This window comes from Triticum aestivum, chromosome 3B (assembly GCF_018294505.1).
Source record: "Triticum aestivum cultivar Chinese Spring chromosome 3B, IWGSC CS RefSeq v2.1, whole genome shotgun sequence".
Lineage (NCBI taxonomy): Eukaryota > Viridiplantae > Streptophyta > Magnoliopsida > Poales > Poaceae > Triticum > Triticum aestivum.
Window position 1 is genome coordinate 669,272,033 of NC_057801.1, and position 21,244 is coordinate 669,293,276.

Genomic DNA, 21,244 nt, shown 5'->3' on the forward strand with positions numbered 1-21,244 from the left:
TTGCCCTTTTTCTTGAAACTGGTGGTCTTATTGACCATCAACACTTGATGCTCCTTCTTGATTTCTACCTCCGCAGCTTTTAGCATTGCAAAGAGCTCGGGAATAGTCTTGTCCATCCCTTGCATATTATAGTTCATCACGAAGCTCTTGTAGCTTGGTGGCGGTGATTGAAGAATTCTGTCAATGACACTATCATCAGGAAGATTAACTCCCAGTTGAATCAAATGATTATTATACCCAGACATTTTGAGTATATGTTCACTGACAGAACTATTCTCCTCCATCTTACAGCTATAGAACTTATTGGAGACTTCATATCTCTCAATCCGGGCATTTGCTTGAAATATTAACTTCAACTCCTGGAACATCTCATATGCTCCATGACGTTCAAAACGTCATTGAAGACCCGGTTCCAAGCTGTAAAGCATGGCATACTGAACTATCGAGTAGTCATCAGCTTTGCTCTGCCAAACGTTCTTAACGTCGTCAATTGCATCTGCAGCAGGCCTGGCACCCAGCGGTGCTTCCAGGACGTAATTCTTCTGTGCAGCAATGAGGATAATCCTCAAGCTACGGACCCAGTCCGTGTAGTTGCTACCATCATCTTTCAACTTAGCTTTCTCAAGGAACGCATTAAAATTCAACGGAACAACAGCACGAGCCATCTATCTACAACAAACATAGACAAGCAAAATACTATCAGGTACTAAGTTCATGATAAATTTAAGTTCAATTAATCATATTACTAAAGAACTCCCACTTAGACAGACATCTCTCTAGTCATCTAAGTGATCACGTGATCCAAATCAACTAAACCATGTCCGATCATCACGTGAGATGGAGTAGTTTGAATGGTGAACATCACTATGTTGATCATATCTACTATATGATTCACGTTCGACCTTTCGGTCTCCGTGTTCCGAGGCCATATCTGTATATGCTAGGCTCATCAAGTTTAACCTGAGTATTTCGCGTGTGCAACTATTTTGCATCCATTGTATTTGAGCGTAGAGCCTATCACACCCGATCATCACGTGGTGTCTCAGCACGAAGAACTTTCGCAACGGTGCATACTCAGGGAGAACACTTCGTGATAATTTTAGTGAGAGATCATCTTAAAATGCTACCGTCAATCAAAGCAAGATAAGATGCATAAAGGATAAACATCACATGCAATCAATATAAGTGATATGATATGGCCATCGTCATCTTGTGCTTGTGATCTCCATCTCCGAAGCACCGTCGTGATCACAATCGTCACCGGTGCGACACCTTGATCTCCATCGTAGCATCGTTGTTGTTACGCCATCTATTGCTTCTACGACTATCGCTACCGCTTAGTGATAAAGTAAAGCAATTACAGGGCGTTTGTATTTCATACAATAAAGTGACAACCATATGGCTCCTGTCAGTTGCCGATAACTCGGTTACAAAACATGATCATCTCATACAATAAAATATAGCATCACGTCTTGACCATATCACATCACAACATGCCCTGCAAAAACAAGTTAGACGTCCCCTACTTTGTTGTTGCAAATTTTACGTGGCTGCTACGGGCTGAGCAAGAGTCGTTCTTACCTACGCATCAAAACCACAACGATAGTTCATCAAGTTAGTGTTGTTTTAACCTTCGCAAGGACCGGGCGTAGCCACACTCGGTTCAACTAAAGTGAGAGAGACAGACACCCGCCAGTCACCTTTAAGCAACGAGTGCTCGTAACGGTGAAACCAGTCTCGCGTAAGCGTACGCGTAATGTTGGTCCGGGCCGCTTCATCTCACAATACCGCTGAACCAAAGTATGCCATGCTGGTAAGCAGTATGACTTGTATCGCCCACAACTCACTTGTGTTCTACTCGTGCATATGACATCTACGCATAAAACCAGGCTCGGATGCCACTGTTGGGGAACGTAGTAATTTCAAAAAAAATCCTATGCACACGCAAGATCATGGTAATGCATAGCAACGAGAGGGGAGAGTGTTGTCCACGTACCCTCGTAGACCGAAAGCGGAAGCGTTAGAACAACGCGGCTGATGTAGTCGTACGTCTTCACGGTCCGACCGATCAAGCACGGAAACTACGGCACCTCCGAGTTCTAGCACACGTTCAGCTCGATGACGATCCCCGGACTCCGATCCAGTAGAATATCGGGGAAGAGTTCCGTTAGCACGACGGCGTGGTGACGATCTTGATGTTCTACCGTCGCAGGGCTTCGCCTAAGCACCGCTACAATATTATCGAGGACTTTGGTGGAGGGGGGCACCGCACACGGCTAAGAGATCAATTGTTGTGTCTAGAGGTGCCCCCCTGCCCCTGTATATAAAGGAGCCAAGGAGGAGGGGGCGGCCGGCCAAGGAGGGCGCGCCAAGGGGGAGTCCTACTCCCACCGGGAGTAGGACTCCCTTCTTTCCTAGTTGGAATAGGAGAAGGGAGGGGGAGGAGGGAGAGGGAAAGGAAAGGGGGGGCGCCGCCCCCTCTCCTTGTCCTATTCGGACTAGGGGGGAGGGGGCGCGGCCAGCCCTTGCCTCCTCTCTTCCTCTCCACTAGGGCCCATGTAGGCCCATTAAGCCACGGGGGGTTCCGGTAACCTCCCGGTACTCCGGTAAAATCCCGATTTCACCCGGAACACTTCCGATATCCAAATATAGGCTTCCAATATATCAATCTTCATGTCTCGACCATTTCGAGACTCCTCGTCATGTCCGTAATCTCATTCGGGACTCCGAACAAATTTCGGTACATCAAAACTCATAAACTCATAATATAACTGTCATCGAAACCTTAAGCGTGCGGACCCTATGGGTTCGAGAACTATGTAGACATGACCTAGAACTGTTTCCGGTCAATAACCAATAGCGGAACCTGGATGCTCATATTGGCTCCTACATATTCTACGAAGATCTTTATCGGTCAAACCGCACAACAACATACATTGTTCCCTTTGTCATCGGTATGTTACTTGCCCGAGATTCAATCGTCGGTATCTCAATACCTAGTTCAATCTCGTTACCGGCAAGTCTCTTTACTCGCTACGTAATGCATTATTTCGTAACTAACTCATTAGCTACATTGCTTGCAAGGCTTATAGTGATGTGCATTACCGAGAGGGCCCAGAGATACCTCTCCGACAATCGGAGTGACAAAACCTAATCTCGAAATACGCCAACTCAACATGTACCTTTGGAGACACCTGTAGAGCTCCTTTATAATCACCCAGTTACGTTGTGACGTTTGGTAGCACACAAAGTATTCCTCCGATAAACGGGAGTTGCATAATCTCATAGTTATAGCCTTATAGGAACTTGTATAAGTCATGAAGAAAGCAATAGCAACATACTAAACGATCAAGTGCTAAGCTACCGGAATGGGTCAAGTCAATCACATCATTCTCCTAATGATGTGATCCGGTTAATCAAATGAAAACACATGTCTATGGTTAGGAAACATAACCATCTTTGATTAATAAGCTAGTCAAGTAGAGGCATACTAGTGACATTAAGTTTGTCTATGTATTCACACATGTATCATGTTTCCGGTTAATACAATTCTAGCATGAATAATAAACATTTATCATGATATGAGGAAATAGATAATAACTTTATTATTGCCTCTAGGGCATATTTCCTTCAGTCGGTTACAAAGCTCATGTTTTTCGGTGACGGCAGTTGCAACCCCACCTACCCCCTTCCGAGGTGGTGATCGACCGACAATCTGACTTCCTTATCTTCGAATCCTGTATGGCAGCTATGGGTTCGCTCGGACCCAGGCCAGGCTAAACCCTTACTCGGCTTACCGATGTTGGTTGCGACGACACTCGTTGGTATCATTTCCCTTCTTGGAGGCGCTGCTATGGCCCTACTCTGTGTGCCTCTTCGAGCTTCCGGGGAAACCGTAGGTCCGGTTCTTCGAATTGGATGGCGGCGGCGGCGGCACAACTCGTCCCCACTCTTGAAAGCTCTATCTTGCTTGCTCGTGGCATCCTCGGTGGTTCAGCATGCCTCTCTAGTTCTAGGCTTGGTGAGTTTAGTTTGTGTCTTTCCCCGGATCGGGATGAGCATCCCTTGTATCTCTACCCCGGGTTCCATGCTCATGCCTTATTGCGTTCATGCCACGTGTTGTTGTATTCTCTATTGTACTCATCCTTTCTTCTTCTATCAATGAAAGATACGCAAGCTTTGCCTATTTGTGAACAATAATGTGATTTAAAAAGCACGGAAGCTTGGTTTGATCAACAAGTTGGGCATTGGGAATTGTATGTACTTGGTTTGAGGAATTGTCTGTACAGAATCACTCTCTATAGCGCTTAATCCCGTAAAATTGTATCAAAGCCTGGTTTAAAAAACTAAAAAGCACTTTGAATTTGAATAAGATCATGCTCCTTTTTTTCTTTTATAAAATGGATTGTTTGGTTGTTGATCCATTAATTAAATAAATTAGGTTGTAAGATCGATTCAAGAATTTTAGCATATCCATTTCTTATATACTTCTCTTTTAGAATAGAGGGAGAGAGAATGAGAGGAGAAATGAAGTTGCTCCAAAAAAGACTACATGGGGCATGTCCGCCACCTAGTGTAGCCGTTAAGCAATCATATATGTGCATAGAGAGTGGATTCAGAAGTACTTCCACCATCGCCTTCCTTCTGCATCCAAGTTTATATGTTGTTTTCGCTGCCCGACGATCGCATCGCAAGCGCCCGTGCAGAAACTCGATCGACACTCACATTCGAGTTCACGAACAGAACACGACGCACGCAGACTAACTGAATCTAGCTAGTGCTTTGCCAGTGCAGCCCAGCGGCTTACCTTTTTCCTTATTGCTTCTGTCAGTGATGATAGATATAAAACCTAATGTATATATATACACGCACGGGCAGCCGGCACTATATCGCAGTGGGACTCAACTTGAAGCCAACACGACATTTACTGCTACAGTACTAACAACACACGTACAAAAGCAACTTTAACATGCAAAGTACTCCGTAATGCAGAAGGGCAGGGCATGTCAATTAGGATTTAGGACCCAAACAAGATTTCCAACAGCATAATTTCCAACAGCTCTATTGCTCGGCAGAGGTCGAGGTTGCTTCAGCTGCGAGAGGGGGATGGCAATACCAGGTTGTTCCACCAGCAAGCAAGTCATCGGCAGAGAAAGAACACCATCAGGATGGTGCGGCACAATGGGAACATCTTCTCAGGCCAGGACAGTGTGGCGGCTGCGGTGGATGATTACTATAGCGAGATCTTTGGCTCCTGTGAAACGAGGAGGCACGCACTTAACTTGGAGGCCCTAGGTTTGCCACGGTTGGACCTTGCGCACCTCGAGGAGCCCTTTTCCATGGAGGAAGTAGAGAAGGTGATTAAGTCAATGCCTCCGGATAAAGCACCGGGGCCGGATGGATTCACGAGCCGTTTCTATGCCACTTGTTGGCATATCATAAGGGAGGACTTCATGGCAGCAATGACATGCCTATACAATGGTGATGTGAGAGGGTTGGCGACAATCAATAAATCCCTTGTGTCCCTTTTACCGAAGAAGGAGGGTGCTTTAGATGTGGGTGATTTCAGGCCCATTAGCTTGGTCCATGGGGTAGTCAAGATCTTCGAGAAGGTGCTTGCCTCCAGGCTCGTGTTGGAGCTGCCAAACTTGGTTGGAAATCATCAAAGTGCTTTTGTCAGAGGTAGATCACTGCATGATAATTTCATGCTAGTGCAAAGCATGGCCAGACGCTTGCATGCGTTGAAGAACCCTACTGTGCTCTTGAAGCTCGACATCTCCAAAGCTTTCGACTCGATACAATGGCCCTTTCTGCTGGAGGTCATGGAGCAGCTAGGCTTTGGCGCCAAGTGGAGATCATGGGTGTGTGGAATCCTAGCTAAGTCCACTACACGCATCATGGTGAATGGTGACACGGGTGGAACTATATACAACTGTAAGGGCTTGCGGCAGGGTGATCCCGTCTCACCAATGCTTTTCATTCTCACTATGGAGCCACTGCACCGGCTCTTTGACTGCCCAGCGTGGGTTCTTGCAGCCGTTGGCGGCATTAGGGATGAAGAAGAGGATCTCAATTTTTGCGGATGATGTCGTCTTGTTTACCAAGCCGGAGCCTATGGATCTCGCTATCTGCAAATGCATTTTTGACCTATTTGGAGAGGCTTCGGGTTTGCACATTAACATGAACAAATCGGCTGCGCTACCGATACGATGTTCGGAGCAGAGCATTGCTTTTGCGAGTCAACAGCTGGGGTGTCCCGTTGGATCTTTCCCTGTGAAGTATCTTGGGTTACCCCTGTCTCTAAGGAAACAATCAGCGGCTCAGCTTCAGTGCCTGGTGGATCAGATGGCAAACTGTTTGCCAAGGTGGAAGGCGGCCCTCATGCCGAAGAGTGGTAGGCTTACTTTGGTGCTTTCGGTCCTGTGTGCAATGCCCATCCATGCGATGATGGCTTTGGACCTTCCTTCCAAAACCATGACGGCCATGAACAAGATTTGTCGAGGATTTCTATGGTGCCGGAGAGCGGAGGCTAATGGAGGAAACTGTGCGGTGGCTTGGGAGACCGTGTGTACCCCAAAATGGGTAGGAGGGCTAGGTGTGCCTAACTTGAGGTGGATGAACATAGCCATGCAGGCCAAATGGCCATGGTTGCAGAGGACGGATAGGAGTAGACCCTGGAGTGAATTCAAAATCAAAGTTCCATCTGAGGCGATGCAAATCTTTCAAGCGGCTACTAGGTGCAGGGCAAGCAACGGGATGAACACCTTATTTTGGGAAGATCGATGGCTAGATGAGATGAGGATTCAGGAGCTTGCGCCGGCGGTATATGACTTGGTGGCACGCCGGATCAGGCAGATGTGTATGCTTGGCCACGTGGGGATGGACAAGTCCTGGGCAGCTTGCCTTGGTCCCAACATAACTATGGTGGCACTGCAACAGTTCCTACAGCTATGGCAGCGGGTTCAGACGTGGGAACCGGTGGAGAGTGTCTCGGACAGGATAGTTTGGTCTTGGGAGCCGACGGGACAATTCTCTGTGAGATCTGCGTACGCAACGAAGTTCTGGGGAAGGGAGATCATTCCCTCCACGGAGTTAACGTGGAAATCGAGAGCCCCGTCTCAATGCAAATTCTTCACGTGGCTGGCCCTGCGAAACAGATGTTGGACGTCGGACCGGCTAGCTAGGAGGGGGCTGCCACATCAGGTCAATTGCCCTTTGTGCGACCAAGAGGAGGAAACCATTGATCATGTGTTGCTAACATGCGTCTTCGCTCGTGAGATTTGGGTGGCGATTTGTACGGCTCTGGGAAAGCCGGAGTGGGCACCATCTACGCAGGATGCTCTCAAGCCGTGGGTTTGTGACAAGCAAGCGGCTGCTAATGTGGCAAGGAAGGATCTGCACGCTATACTGCTTCTCACGTTGTGGGAGTTGTGGAAGCATAGAAACGCGATTGTCTTCGATGGTGCTTTGCCATCAGCTAGTCAACTGATCAATAGAATTGTGAACGAGGGTAGAAGCTGGTTGATGGCGGGGCTCTTCAAAGGCAATGTAGAGGCTGTGTTTGCAGGCTTAGTTAGGTGGACGAGTGGGGAGTAGTAGTCTAGTTAGCGTGTGCGATCGTGCGCGATCGTGCGTGAGGTGGAGTTGTACATGGTGTTTGTCACACCTTTGTAAATGACTGCTCAAGGCTTTCTATGCCTTTCCTTCTTTAATATATGACTCGTGCATATTCGAAAAAAAGATTTGAATTTATATAAAAGTACTACCCCCTCCGTCTCATAATATAAGAGCGTTTTTGACACTAGTGTAGTGTCAAAAACGCTCTTATATTATGGGACGGAGGGAGTATAAATCAAGGGGCTTGGATAGGAATATTGAAACCGACATGTACAAGCTGTTCATTTGCCAAACTGTTCTAACCGAAATCAAATGATACTACAGGTGCATCTTAAAATTCCTCATACGCATTACTAGAGTTGAATCTCCCTAGAATTAATTTTAGATTCTTGAAAACAAGTTTCAGGTAAGAACTACCAAAAGTAGAAACCTTCACTTATCATCCTTCAGCGAAAGCTTGGCGGTGATATCTAGGATACCCATCTCCATGACTTTTGGCCACCCAAGTTGCCGCCTAAAAGAAACAAAAGGAAGGTTTCATGCGAAAATCCTCATCTGAGCTCAGGCTCAGATGCTCCCACTCAGAAAAAAAATTCAAAACAAATATAAAAATATTCAAAAAAATCCAATTTTTTGTGTAGTAGATAATTTGTTGCGTGAGGACCGCTGCAAATTTCAACTCCTTTGGACATTTGAGCAGCTCTCGGCAAAAAAGACAAATCGGGTCAAAACAGTTTGTGAACAGTAAACTTTTTTACAGACCCTGATTTTGTCTTTTTTGCCGAGAGATGCTCAAATGTCCAAACGAGTTGAATTTTGCAGCGAACCTCACGCATCAAATTATCCACCACACAAAAAAATTGGAATTTTTTGAATTTTTCTAGTATTTATTTTAATTTTTTTCGTCAACGCGGGTGCAGCTAAGCCCGGGAGCCAAATTGGCCTTCTCGGTTTCATGTCACAACTTATATTAAGAAAAGAACAGTGCAACACATGACAGTGCGTTGCTCCTCTAAATTTGGGAACAAATGTTTTTGTGGCACAACATGAAGCCAAGGCGAATGCTACATATTTCAGAAATATACAGAGAAAACTGACCGTTCTTTCAGATTTTAGGAAGCAAGCTTAGCAATGAGCTCCTTCAGAAGAGAAGGACAGGTTCTAGTTATGTCCTCCAAGCCGTCAGCCGCCGTTATCTCCTTCAAATTGGCGGGAGTCTTGATGAATTCAAAGCAAACCTCCTTCAACCCATGACAATTATGCTGCTCAGCTAGAGTAAGAATAGTCGTCACCGAGCTCACATCTATGTGAGAGCACAGCTTTTCTTCACATAGTCCTTTGAGCCTTTGGAGATCATATCTATCCGCTGCTGCAAGCAAGTGTTGCAGCCACAATGCTTCCTGGGCTTCTCCTTCCTCACCCCCCATGTCTATCTCCATCTTGGGCAGCGAGTCGGTGTAAATAAAGTCAAGCAAGGACCTAAACACCTTTGCTTCCATGTCTTCTACATCTATGACACTTGCTACAGTGCCCTCCTTCATGGAGCCAAGCAGCTCCGCCTTGAAAACCACAGACCGAGCTGCAAGCACGCATCGGTGGGCAGCGAACTTCTGACCGGACACCATGAATGTCACGTCCGTGCCCTCCTCGGACAGGAAAAGGTCGCTGATATGCTGTTTTATGCTAGAAGGCGGCACCTTGATGAGGAGATCAACTGTCGTGGCAATGGCGACGTCACAGCGGATGGTGAAACAATCATCTTTTAGATGCTTTGATTTCTCAAGGGCGTCTCTTTTCATGAAATTCCTGTAACCCCAAGAGGGGTGACAGCTGGAGAAATTGTCTGCCTTTTTTGCACGAATATATGTTGAATCTTGCTTCTCAAGCTCGTCGATGAAACTAAATCCAAACTGTACCTTCAGACGCTCCACGGCATTTTCATCGAGAAGAAAATAAAGAGATACAGAGTCCGCACACTTTGAGCGGTCGCCATTAAGATAGTAGCTGATGCGCCAACGATGACCTCCTATCATGAAAGGGAGAGAGAGGATGTTTCTGCGATTAGGTGTAATGGCTTTGATGTGCGAGTAGCGGTTAACCACGAGCAGGTGGTACCCGCTGGCCGCGGAGACGTTGATGGCGTGGCCGACGGCCTCGCCATCGCCGCCGACGAGAGAGACGCCGGCAAATGACATGGCAGATGAGCAGAATATATAACTGAAATATGAACTGGACTACGTGGGTGAACTCGTCAGTACTGCCGCTCGAGTCTTCCTCGTGCGTCCAAATCGTGGAAACTCGGCCGACGCTCGTACAAGTATTTCGTCAGAGTTCACGAACAGGATTTGGTCCTCTGCTAAACTATTTGCTTCTGTCAATGGTTGACTCACATCATGCTTTCCGTGTATATATAGACGCGAACATACAACACCATAACACAATAGGATTCTAACTTGAAGCCGTGACGGACATGAACTGTACCAACACACGCGTACACAAACAACTTATAAACAAGGAAACTTAACTAGCAGACGTTTGAGCACATTTCATGCGGTTGGCAAACGGAGCTGCGGCAGTTTGGTCTCCGTCTCTTCCGAAAGCCGGTACTGACATGCAGATGGCTTACTATGTTTTTTCTAATACTCTGCATCGCAAACACAAGCGCTCATATATACGGGCATACACTCACCTCTATGAACGCACACATGCACATCCTACACCTATGAGCACCATCGGAAGACTGAGCCGACGTATCATCTTAAGATTTTAGGAAAGTCATCGGAAGCGCCTCATAGTCGACAGGAACGTGTTCTCCCACTGACACATTGCCGGAAATCCTGAAATAAATACAGGATAAATGCGAGCACCAGGACTTGAACCATGGTCTGCCTACCTAACTATCCAACCACAGGTTTATTCGCAACGGCCTACTATGTTATGCTGATGAAAAGTGTGGCAACGGGCCATCAAGAACCACGGTTGATCCAGGGTGCATGAACATCAACTGAACTAAAACCAAGAAAAATATCTTCAATGAAATAAGGCTGGTCATAATGGGGATTGGGAGTATCATATATTAGTATCATGCATATGATGCTAGTGTATGATACCATCCCTAGTGCATAGTATCATGTATGGGAAACGATTGCCCTCGGCCGACTGATAACCACGGTGCGTCCGCCGCCTCCATTGCGTGTCATGCGTCCTCGGCATAAAGGCAAGTGCAAGCATCTTTTCAACAACAACGGTGTTGTTGCAAATCTTGACGGCGCACGGCTACTGTGATGCAACGTGACTTCATTATGTAGAAATATAATCCTGCAACAAGTCCTTTGTTGCAAAAAAAAAATTAATCCACAACAAGAGGGTTGTTGTAGAAAAATTCTAAAAAATATCTACAACAAGATGTCTGTTGTAAAAAAACTGCAACAAGACATTTGTTGCTGAAAATTCTGCAGCAAGATGTCTGTTGCAACGAATTTTCACAACAAAGCATGTGTTGCAGTGGTGGATGATAACGCTCGGCCACTCGATGCGTCAAATCTGACGGCTTGCGCCCGGCCGATCTTTTAAAAAGATCAGCCGGTGAACGCGTAGCGCACCCCATCATGTATTTGAACATAGCTTTCAATGATATAAATTTTTATGACATGCAAGAACATTTTGTTAGTTAAATCTATGGTCAAAATTTGGCATAAAATACAATGAGGACCAATAAACTAGGACGAAGGTAGTATGATACTTCCATTACGACCAGCCTAAGATGTATATTTGGCTGGTGACAGGAAGTGGGAATTCTTTCGGGTGACCATGACAATGGCACGATTGAAGCTTTCAATAAAATTCTCGCTTCAATCAAACAAAAAGGAAACAAATCTTGATCGTTCAATTTACATAACTGACTCAGTCTACAGCTTGGATTGAATTTGAAAGTACTGTAAGCCACATGGCTTGGATAGGAATACTGTAACCAAATGGAGCACGAGCGGTTCAGTTGCCAAAAATGTTCTAACCGTAACCAAATGATACTACTGATGCATTTTGAAATCCCTGCTTCTTGATTGTAAGTTTCATATAGGAAGTAACAATGGAACCGTCACTAGTCATCCATTAGCCGAAAGCTTGGCGATGATATCTTTGACAGCCGAAGAGCATCATGCAGCAAGACTGTCCAGCACACCCATCACCATGGCTTTTTGCCGCCTGAATGAAAGGAAAATAAGGCTAATGACGCAATGTTTAGTAAAAGGCAGAGTGCAACACATGACTCTGTTGCTTTTCTAAACAGGGAAATAAAAATTTATAAATGATGAGCATGATACATCATTTTTTGGGCCAAAGCACACATGAACAACCTAGAAACATAGATATGAAAAAAGTGTATCTAGAAAAATACAGTAAAAACTAACCTTTTATAGACTTTAAGAAGCGAACTTAGCAATGAGCTCCTTTAGAAGGGAAGGACAGGTTTTAGTTATATCCTCCAAGCCGTCAGCCGCGGTTATCTCCTTCAAATTGGCGGGAGTCTTGATGAATTCAAAGCAAACCCCCTTCAACCCATGACAATTATGCTGCTCGGCTAGAGTAAGAATAGTCGTCACCGAGCTCACATCTATGTGTTCACACAGCTTCTCTTCACATAGTCCTTTGAGCCTTTGGAGATCATATTTATCCGCTGCTGCAAGCAAGTGTTGCAGCCACAATGCTTCCTGGGCTTCTCCTTCCTCATCCCCCATGTCTATCTCCATCTTGGGCAGTGAGTCGGTGTAAATAAAATCAAGCAAGGCCTTAAACACCTTTGCTTCCATGTCTTCTACATCCATGACACTTCCTGTTGTGCTCTCTTTCATGGGGCCAAACAACTCTGCCTTGAAGACTGCAGACCGAGCTGCAAGCACGCATCGGTGGGCAGCGAACATCTCACCACTCACCCTGAATGCCACATCAGTGCCCTCTTTGAACAGGAGGAAGTCGCTGATATGTTGTTGTATGCTACAAGGCGGTACCTTGATGAAGAGATCAATGGTACCAGCAATGGTGATGTCACATCGGATGGTGAAGCAGTCGTCCTTTAGATGCTTTGATTTCTCAAGGGCGTCTCTTTTCATGAAACTCTTGTAACCCCAATATGGAATTGTAGTGGAGAAATTGTTTGGCTCTACCGAACGAATATATGCCGAATTTTGCTTCTCAAGCTGGTCGACAAAACTAAAGTCGTACATCACCGTTACTGCCTCAGCAATATTTCCATCGAGAAAAAGAAAAAGAGATATAGAGTCGGCATGCTCCGAGTGTTTGCCATTAGGGTAGTAGCAGATGCGCCAACGATGGCCTCCTATCATGAAAGGGAGAGAGAAGATCGTCTTGCCATTAGGTGTAGTGGCTTTGGTGTGCGAGTACCGATTAACCACGAGCAGGTGGTAGCCGCTGGTCGTGGAGACGTCGATGGCATGGCCGACGGCCTTGCCGTCGCCGACGAGCGAGACGCCGGCAAATGACATGGCAGATGAGCAAAGACAGACGCACCCCGCAAACTCCGCCGACGCTCGTGTACAAGTACTTCGTCAGAGTTCACGAACGAAGACAGACGCACCCGGGACGAACAGGATTTGGTCCTCTGCCAAGCTATTTGCTTCTGTCAATGGTTGACTCACATCATGATTCCTGTGTGTATAGACGCCAACATACAGCACCATAACACAATAGGATTCTAGTAACTTGAAGCCGTGACGGACATGAACTGCACCAACACACGCGTACACAAACAACTTATAAACAAGGAAACTTAACTAGCAGGCTCTCAATCAGGACACGGATAAGTTTTTCTTTTTCTTTTTTTGATGGCACGCGGCGCTCCGGCAGCGGGCCGGACACCAAAATAAATCTTGATCGTCCAGTTCACAATAACTGACTCGATCTGCAGTTTGGATCGAATTTGAAAGTAGCAAGTCACGGAATACTGAAACCGATGCAGTACAAGCTATTGAGTTGCCAAACTGTTCTAACCAAAATCAAATGAGTCGATAGTAGTGGCCGTATGCATCTTTCTGATGCAGAGGCCGGGGTTATATCCCTTTTCCAAAAAAAAATGAGTCGATAGTAGTGGTGCATCTTGGAATTCCTCATACATATCTGCAGTTGATCTCTCTCTAGACCAAAATACACCTTCTTGAGCACATGTTACAGACAGGAACAAAGGAACAAACCCATGACATCCTTCAGCGAAAGTTTGGTGCAGATATCTTTGATAACTGGAGGGCATCATCATGAAGCTAGACTGTCCAGGTCTCCCGTCAACATGACTGTATGCCAACTGAGTTCGCACCTGAAGGAAAGAAAAAGAAGATTCATGTCGCAACTGATTAAGAAAAGACACATTTTTTTTTGGCCAAAGCGCACATTATGCATCCAGTTAAATTTCTGCCACAACATGAAGTCATACCGAATGGTGCAAAGAAATAAAAAATGCAACCTTTAGAAGAGAAGGACAGGTTATTTTTGATACGGTAAAAACTTACTGGTTTTATAGATTTTACGAAGCAAACTTAGCAATGAGCTCCTTTAGAAGAGAAGGACAGGTTCTAGTTATGTCCTCCAAGCCATCAGCCGCAGTTATCTCTTTCAAATTAGCAGGAGTCTTGATGAACTCAAAGCAAACCTCCTTCGATCCACCACAGTTGTGCTACTCAGCTTGTGTAAGAATAGTTGTCACTGAGCTCACGTCTACGTGTTCACACAAATTCTTTTCACACAGTGCTTTCAGCCTCTGGAGATCATATCTATCCGCCGCTGCGAGCAAGTGTTGCAGCCACAATGCTTCCTGGGCTTCTTCCTCATCCCCCGTGTCCGTCTCCATCTCAGGCAATGAGTCGGTGTAAATGAAGTCAAGCAAGGCCCTAAACACCTTCGCTTCCATGTCTTCTACATCTATGACACTTGCTATTGTGTTGTCTTTCATGGAGCCAAACAGCTCCGCCTTGAAGACTGTAGATCGAGCTGCAAGCACGCATCGGTGGGCAGCAAACTTCTCACCACACACCATGAATGTTACGTCAGTGCCCTCCTTGGACATGAGGAGATTGGTGATATGCTGTTTGATGCTAGAAGGTGGTACCTTGATGAAGAGATCAACTGTGGTGGCAATGGCGAGGTCACATCGAATGGTGAAACAATCATCTTTTAGATGCTTTGATTTCTCAAGAGCGTCTTTTTTTATGAAACACCGGCGACCCCAAGATGTAGTACTGCTTGAGAAGTTATCTGCCTTTCTTGCACGAATATATGTTGAATCTTGCTTCTCATGCTCGTCGACAAAACTAAAAATGGACTGCACATTCAGAGCCTCTGCAACATTTTCATCAAGAAGACATAGAAAGAGAGATATTGAGTCCGCACACTCTGAGCGGTCGCCATTAGGATAGTAGCTTATGCGCCAACGATGACCTCCTATCATGAAAGGGAGAGACACGATCTTCGTGCCATTGGATACAGTGGCTTTGGTGTGCAAGTAGCGGTTAACCACAAGCAGGTGGTACCCACTGGCACTGGGGATGTCGATGGCGTGGCCGACGGCCTTGCTGTCGCCGACGAGAGACACGCCGGCAAATGACATGGCAGATGGGCAGAACTTGACTGAAATTTGATACTATGTGTTGGGGAGCGAATTGGGGTGTCAGATTAGCACTCGCCCTCCAGTCCACTCGCTATATATGGAGGACAAGGGCGTAAAGAGGTTGAATTCGTAAGGGAGGACTGCCCCGGCCCCTCGTCCTCCTGGCGTGTAAGTTATGGCAGCGTGATTCCAGAGCACGTTCACACGTCTGCATGCGTGCGCTTGGGAAACGGAGCTGCGGCAGTTTGGTCTGCGTCTCTTCGAGAGCCGGAACTGGAGCAGTCAATCGCCTCCACTTCCCGGGGAGATGAACAGATGGCCTGTGACATGCAAACGGCCTGGTTGATTGCACATGACATTGACATGGAAAATCATTGTAACGATATGCTGATCCACGTCGCATGAACATCAGCTGAACTAAACCCAAGAAAATTTTAGAGTTAAATATACTAGAGGTGCCCCAACTTGTCCTGCATGGTCAGTTTAGTGCCTAAAGTTGTAAAATATACGAAATCGGTGCTCGAACTTGTCTAGTTGTGCAAATACGGTGCCTCCATCTGTATGCAGACGTACGTCCAGCCTTGTGGCATGTCAGTGTGGCAGTGGCCTACCTGTCAGTGTCTAAGAGCGCGGAACATGCTGGGTGCTCCATGCATGAGGATTTATTTTGCAGAAACCCCTTCATATTTTACTTAATCACGTAAAAAAGACTTCAAATACAACGTATGGTAGCGAGAACTAACATGATGCATTATCTATCACGTATCGCTCTCCAATTTTCATAATGCATTATCTATCAGTTTTATTTTTATTTTGTCAAAGTTCTTGTTTTGTTTCATGACACATAATTTTTCACATACAAAAAATACAACATGCAATTATTCAGTATTTTAAATCTTTTTTTGTTTTCATTATTGTGTACTTTGAAGAGGTAGGCATGAACTTTTTCAGAATTTATGGGGCTTTAAATAGTTGAACCAATATTTTTTTATAAATTTATGTATGTTCATTCTGGACAACAAGCACACACACAATCATTGTTTATCTTCATTGTATTTCTAAAATAACCAAATTTTAACAAATTGACAACATAGTATTTGTAAACTATTCAACATGTATTAACAAGTATTGAGTTGAACTTTTAATACAATTATTTAACATGTTACGTTATAATTTTTTAATACACATTGAGTTTGTTTAATACACATTGTGAATTTTTAGTGCACGTGATGAACTTTTTCCAAATGCACTAAAACTTTGTTTAAGTTTATGGAAGTTTTAATTTATTATTACTCCATCGGATCCATAGTAATTGATGCTAGTTTAGTACAGAGTTAGTACAACTTCAAAAAATAATATTACACTTCTGTGGGTGCATGCGCAAAAAAATTCAGAATTTCTTTAGCTGTAAAAATCCGTTTCTTTGAACTTCAAAACAAGCAACACAATGTACATGTGCTTCAATGCTACCTTTCGCATAGCAATGCAATATATATAGTTCGACATCGTTAATTTTAGATGACTAGAGTATGTCCTCGTAGACAACCTGCGAGTGCACTATAATTTGCTACCACCAGGTCTCATGATCAATCTTGCCTCACGCAATTTTTTTCTCTAAATTTTCATGTTTACATACGTGATTAAATAAAACATGAGGGGGTTTTATAAAAAAATCCTCATGCGCCGGCCACCTAGCGCATTCCCCGCTCTCAGCCACTTACAAGTGGGCCACTGCCACATTGGCACGCCACATGGGTTAGACGCATGTCTAGATACAGATGGAGGCATCGTATTTACACAACCACACAAGTTCGAGCATCAATTTCATGTATTTTGCAACTTTAGGCACTAAACTGATCATGCACGACAAGTTGAGGCACCTGTAGTGTATTTAACTCAAAATTTTATCCAAACACGGAACTACGAAGCAACTGGCACTTTTTCCTTTCCAAAATGGCGCCAGGCACACAATGTTGGATCTGCTCCCTCAGTCCAAAAATACTTGTCATCAAAATAAATAAAAGGGGATGTATCTAGATGTATATTCGTTCTAGATATATCCCTTTTTATCCATTTTGATGACAAAGTATTTTCGGACGGAAGGAGTAGGAGACAAATGGCTCGATAAAGCAAACACGCCCAATTGGAGCTTCTACCGCGAGATATATTTTATTGCCGCGAAGCAAAATTGATCAGCTCTTCACTAGCGCTGACGAAACAAAATAATTCCTACATCGCTCGCTACCTATATCATCGCGCCACAGCAAACATTTCCAGCAAAATAGTAGTCTACCATCTTGCCTACGGATTCACCTGATGCAGCAGATATACGCTAAAAACACAGCCATAGGTCTACCATCTTGCCTACGGATTGATCGGATGCCTTCATTACCACTCAACATGGCAATTACAGGACACACTGATCCACTAGGATCATTACAACAGGAAAACAACAGATTCACAACAGCCTCGCAAGACCCTGGACAGATCTTTGCAACCATACATACATAAAATTCCACTGGGTAGTCTTAGACGGGAGCCTACGGTACGAAGACCATAGTAAACATAGTTTGCCCTTATTGGAAGATCCACTAGTCCTTTGTGCAACATGTACTTATCTAACTCCGGAAGAGGGGCAAAATTGTTTCAACTGTGGCTGCAACACCACATGTATGCTGCTGGTTCATGATGCGACAAACGTTCCGCTGCTTCTGTTCATCAAAGATAAGCTCATCAGATTACGACCTAGGCATACATTTAACAGGATCTACAGGTGGATGAGAAAGAAATGGTTCCAGCAGTTGTTGTGGTGAGCCTTATCCAGATTTCATAGACAAAAATCAAATAAGAAAAATAAGCTCAGTAATTCAAAATCATGTGAGGAAAGAGTGTTCTGAAGGCATCCATGTGTGGGCTATAAAACAACATTATTTCCCTTTTTTGGTCATAATATTTCTGCACAGTGTTTAAAAATTGGTTCTAGTAGTCATATCATACATAAACATTTCTACAAGCAAATATATAGTTTATTGTATTTTTAAGGACCTGAATATCCAGCGAACCTCAGATTTTTAGGCATGGCAAATCGAACGTTTTTCATGGTAAATTATGTTCGCCGAGGATGGCAAGTTTAGTTGGTAAGCATGGCAAATCCGCCTCAGTTCATTTTTTGCCATGAAATTGCCGTGCTTGCAAACTAAATTTGACATCATCACGCCAATGTAAATTGCCATGAAAAACGTTCGATTTGACACACCTAAAAATCTGACGTCAGATTTTTAGTCTTCCTGTTTTTTAATTCCTGGTTACCAGGTTGCCAAACTCGAATCATGTTTCTAAAGTGAAATTTTATATAGAACATCCTGTGAGTTCTGACTTTACAAAAGGGTGCAAACTACTAATACTCTATTAGAGTATTTGCATCTATCAACATCTCAGGAAAACATCACACCCATAGGTGACAGCATTATCTAAAATGAAAGTACGACATCTTTCGGAAAAGTAATGTTGAGAAAGGAAAAAGTAATCAGAAATCACTAACCTTCAACCGGCAAATTATCCCTTACGGGTTGATTATTTAGCCAAAGGAAGCTCTGCACTTGCGAGACCAACATAAGCATTTCTTAGACCTCCGACACCCAGAATTACTTCCCAGCTGATGTAGAATCAGGGGAGAGAGGGGTGGCGGCTGGGATAGAAAGATGGCCTGGTATTGTATTCTATTGGAGTTAGGATTTCCTGTACAAGGGGGCAGCACATATATAGGCTGCAGGGTTACATGGGCCACATGGGACACATGGGCCACATGGGCCATAAGCGCGCGCGCACACACACACACACTGAAATACAGATAAGACACAGCCCAACACTCCCCCTCAAGAGGGATGATAGATATCTATCATGCCCATCTTGTCACAAGCAAGATTGCTCTCCCTGGTTCCCAAACCTTTTGTCAGACAATCGGCGACTTGTTGTCCAGAGCTCACATGAGTTATCTTGATGATTCCTGCATCCAGTTTCTCTTTGATAAAGAATCTGTCTATCTCCACATGTTTTGTTCTGTCATGTTGCACTGGATTATTAGCAATGCTGATTGCAGATTTCTTGTCACACCACACATTCAGAGGATCTTGTCTGAGCACTTTCAGCTCAAGCAGAAGGCCTCTTACCCATAACATCTCACTCAGCCCTTGAGACATTGCCCTATACTCAGCTTCGGCAGTTGATTTTGACACCACCGGTTGTTTTTTGCTTCTCCATGATACCAAATTTCCACCAACAAACACACAATAGCCATAGGTTGATCGTCTATCATCAAGACAGCTAGCCCAATCAGCATCGCTATAACCGTCAACATTCAAATGGCCATTACTCTTGAACCAGAGTCCCATACCAGGGCTGCCCTTTAGATACCTCATGATTCTATAGACTGCATCAAGGTGTCCACTTCTGGGGTCATGCATATATCTACTTACTACACTTACTGCATATGTAATATCTGGTCTAGTGTGACACAAGTACAGAAGTTTGCCAACCAATTGTTGATATTTTGCTTTGTTAACTTGTTCACCCATCTGTGCTGTCAATTTGTGATTTTGTTCAATGGGAGTTGGGGCTGCTCTACATCCAAGCATTCCCATATCACTTAGGAGCTCTAAGGTATACTTCCGCTGAGACATGGCTATTCCCCTCTTTGATCTTGCAACTTTAATACCCAGGAAATATTTTAGCTGACCAAGATCCTTAACTTCAAATGCTTTGCCTGGGCATTTCTTTAGTCTTCCAATCTCCTCTTCATTGTCTCCCGTTATTATGATGTCATCCACATATACTGCAAGAATAGTAATCTGTTGCTTGGAATGTTTATAGAAAACAGTGTGATCTCCATTGCATTGTTTATACTCCATACTGCAAACTGCTTGCCTGAACCGGTCAAACCAAGCCCTTGGCGATTGCTTCAAATCGTAGAGAGATTTTCTCAATCTACAAACCTTCCCAACAGTCCCAGGTGTAGAAAGTCCAGGAGGAATTTTCATGTAGACTTCCTCTTGTAGATCTCCATGTAAAAAGGCATTTTTTACATCAAGTTGGTGTAGTTGCCATCCAAAGTTAGCTGCACATGAGATTAGAATCCTCACTGTATTCATCTTTGCAACTGGGGTGAATGTTTCGTCATAATCAATACCATACGTTTGGCTGTACCCTCTGGCTACCAGTCTTGCCTTGTAACGCTCAACCTTACCCTCAGGATTCTGCTTCACTGTGAAGATCCACTTACAACTGACTGCCTTCTTCCCATATGGAAGAGTCGCTAGCTCCCATGTTTTGTTCTTTCTCAGGGCCTCCAACTCTTCCCTCATGGCTTCACACCACTTTGGATCTTGTCTTGCTTCTTTCCAGTCTTTAGGAACAATCACGACTTGAAGGGATGCGACAAATGCTCTAAATGAAGGTGATAGGGCTTCATAGGTGACATAATTACTGATGTCATGCTCAAGATTGCCCTTGCTCAAAGTTTTCCTTGCTACTTCCTTCTTGAGAGCAATTGGCAGGTTAGGTGATGCTTCTTCAGTACTTGAATTTTCATATGACTCCACTTCAGATGAGCTTCCTGTCACTTGAGTTTCTTCTGACTGCTCCCCCTGTTCCATAGTTTCTTTTGACTGCTCCTCATGCACTTGTTCCTCCACAACTCTCTTCCTTCTTGTATACACCTGAGGATTCCTTTCCTCATTTGGTCTCTGCCACCTCTGCTGTTCAGCCCCATCAACTACAACTGGAATGAAGGATCCCACTATTTTCGGGGTTGGTATTGGCTGCTCCTTGTCGCCATTGGTGCTGCACTCACCACTCAAGTTGCACTCCCCCTCTTGACCACCCTGCATAGATTATGAGTGGTCAAGTTCTTCGAATAAAGTGCTGAGATCTGTCTTCTCACCATAGAAAGGCTCAGATTCTCGAAAGGTGACATCCATACTTACAAATGTGCGCCTTTCAGCAGGACTCCAACACTTA

General features: G+C 44.6%; 1 protein-coding gene and 1 pseudogene across 1 annotated transcript; both read right to left on the reverse strand.

Annotated features, from left to right (window-relative positions):
• Positions 1–8,721: 8,721 nt before the first annotated feature.
• On the reverse strand, positions 8,722–9,978 carry LOC123066014 (BTB/POZ and MATH domain-containing protein 1-like). The gene has a single exon (XM_044489186.1). The coding sequence runs from the start codon at positions 9,810–9,812 to the stop codon at positions 8,730–8,732; it is 1,083 nt and encodes a 360-aa protein (XP_044345121.1). The 5' UTR covers positions 9,813–9,978; the 3' UTR covers positions 8,722–8,729.
• A 1,528-nt stretch (positions 9,979–11,506) lies between these two features.
• Positions 11,507–15,241, reverse strand: LOC123066016 (BTB/POZ and MATH domain-containing protein 1-like; annotated as a pseudogene).
• Between the last annotated feature and the right edge of the window lie 6,003 nt (positions 15,242–21,244).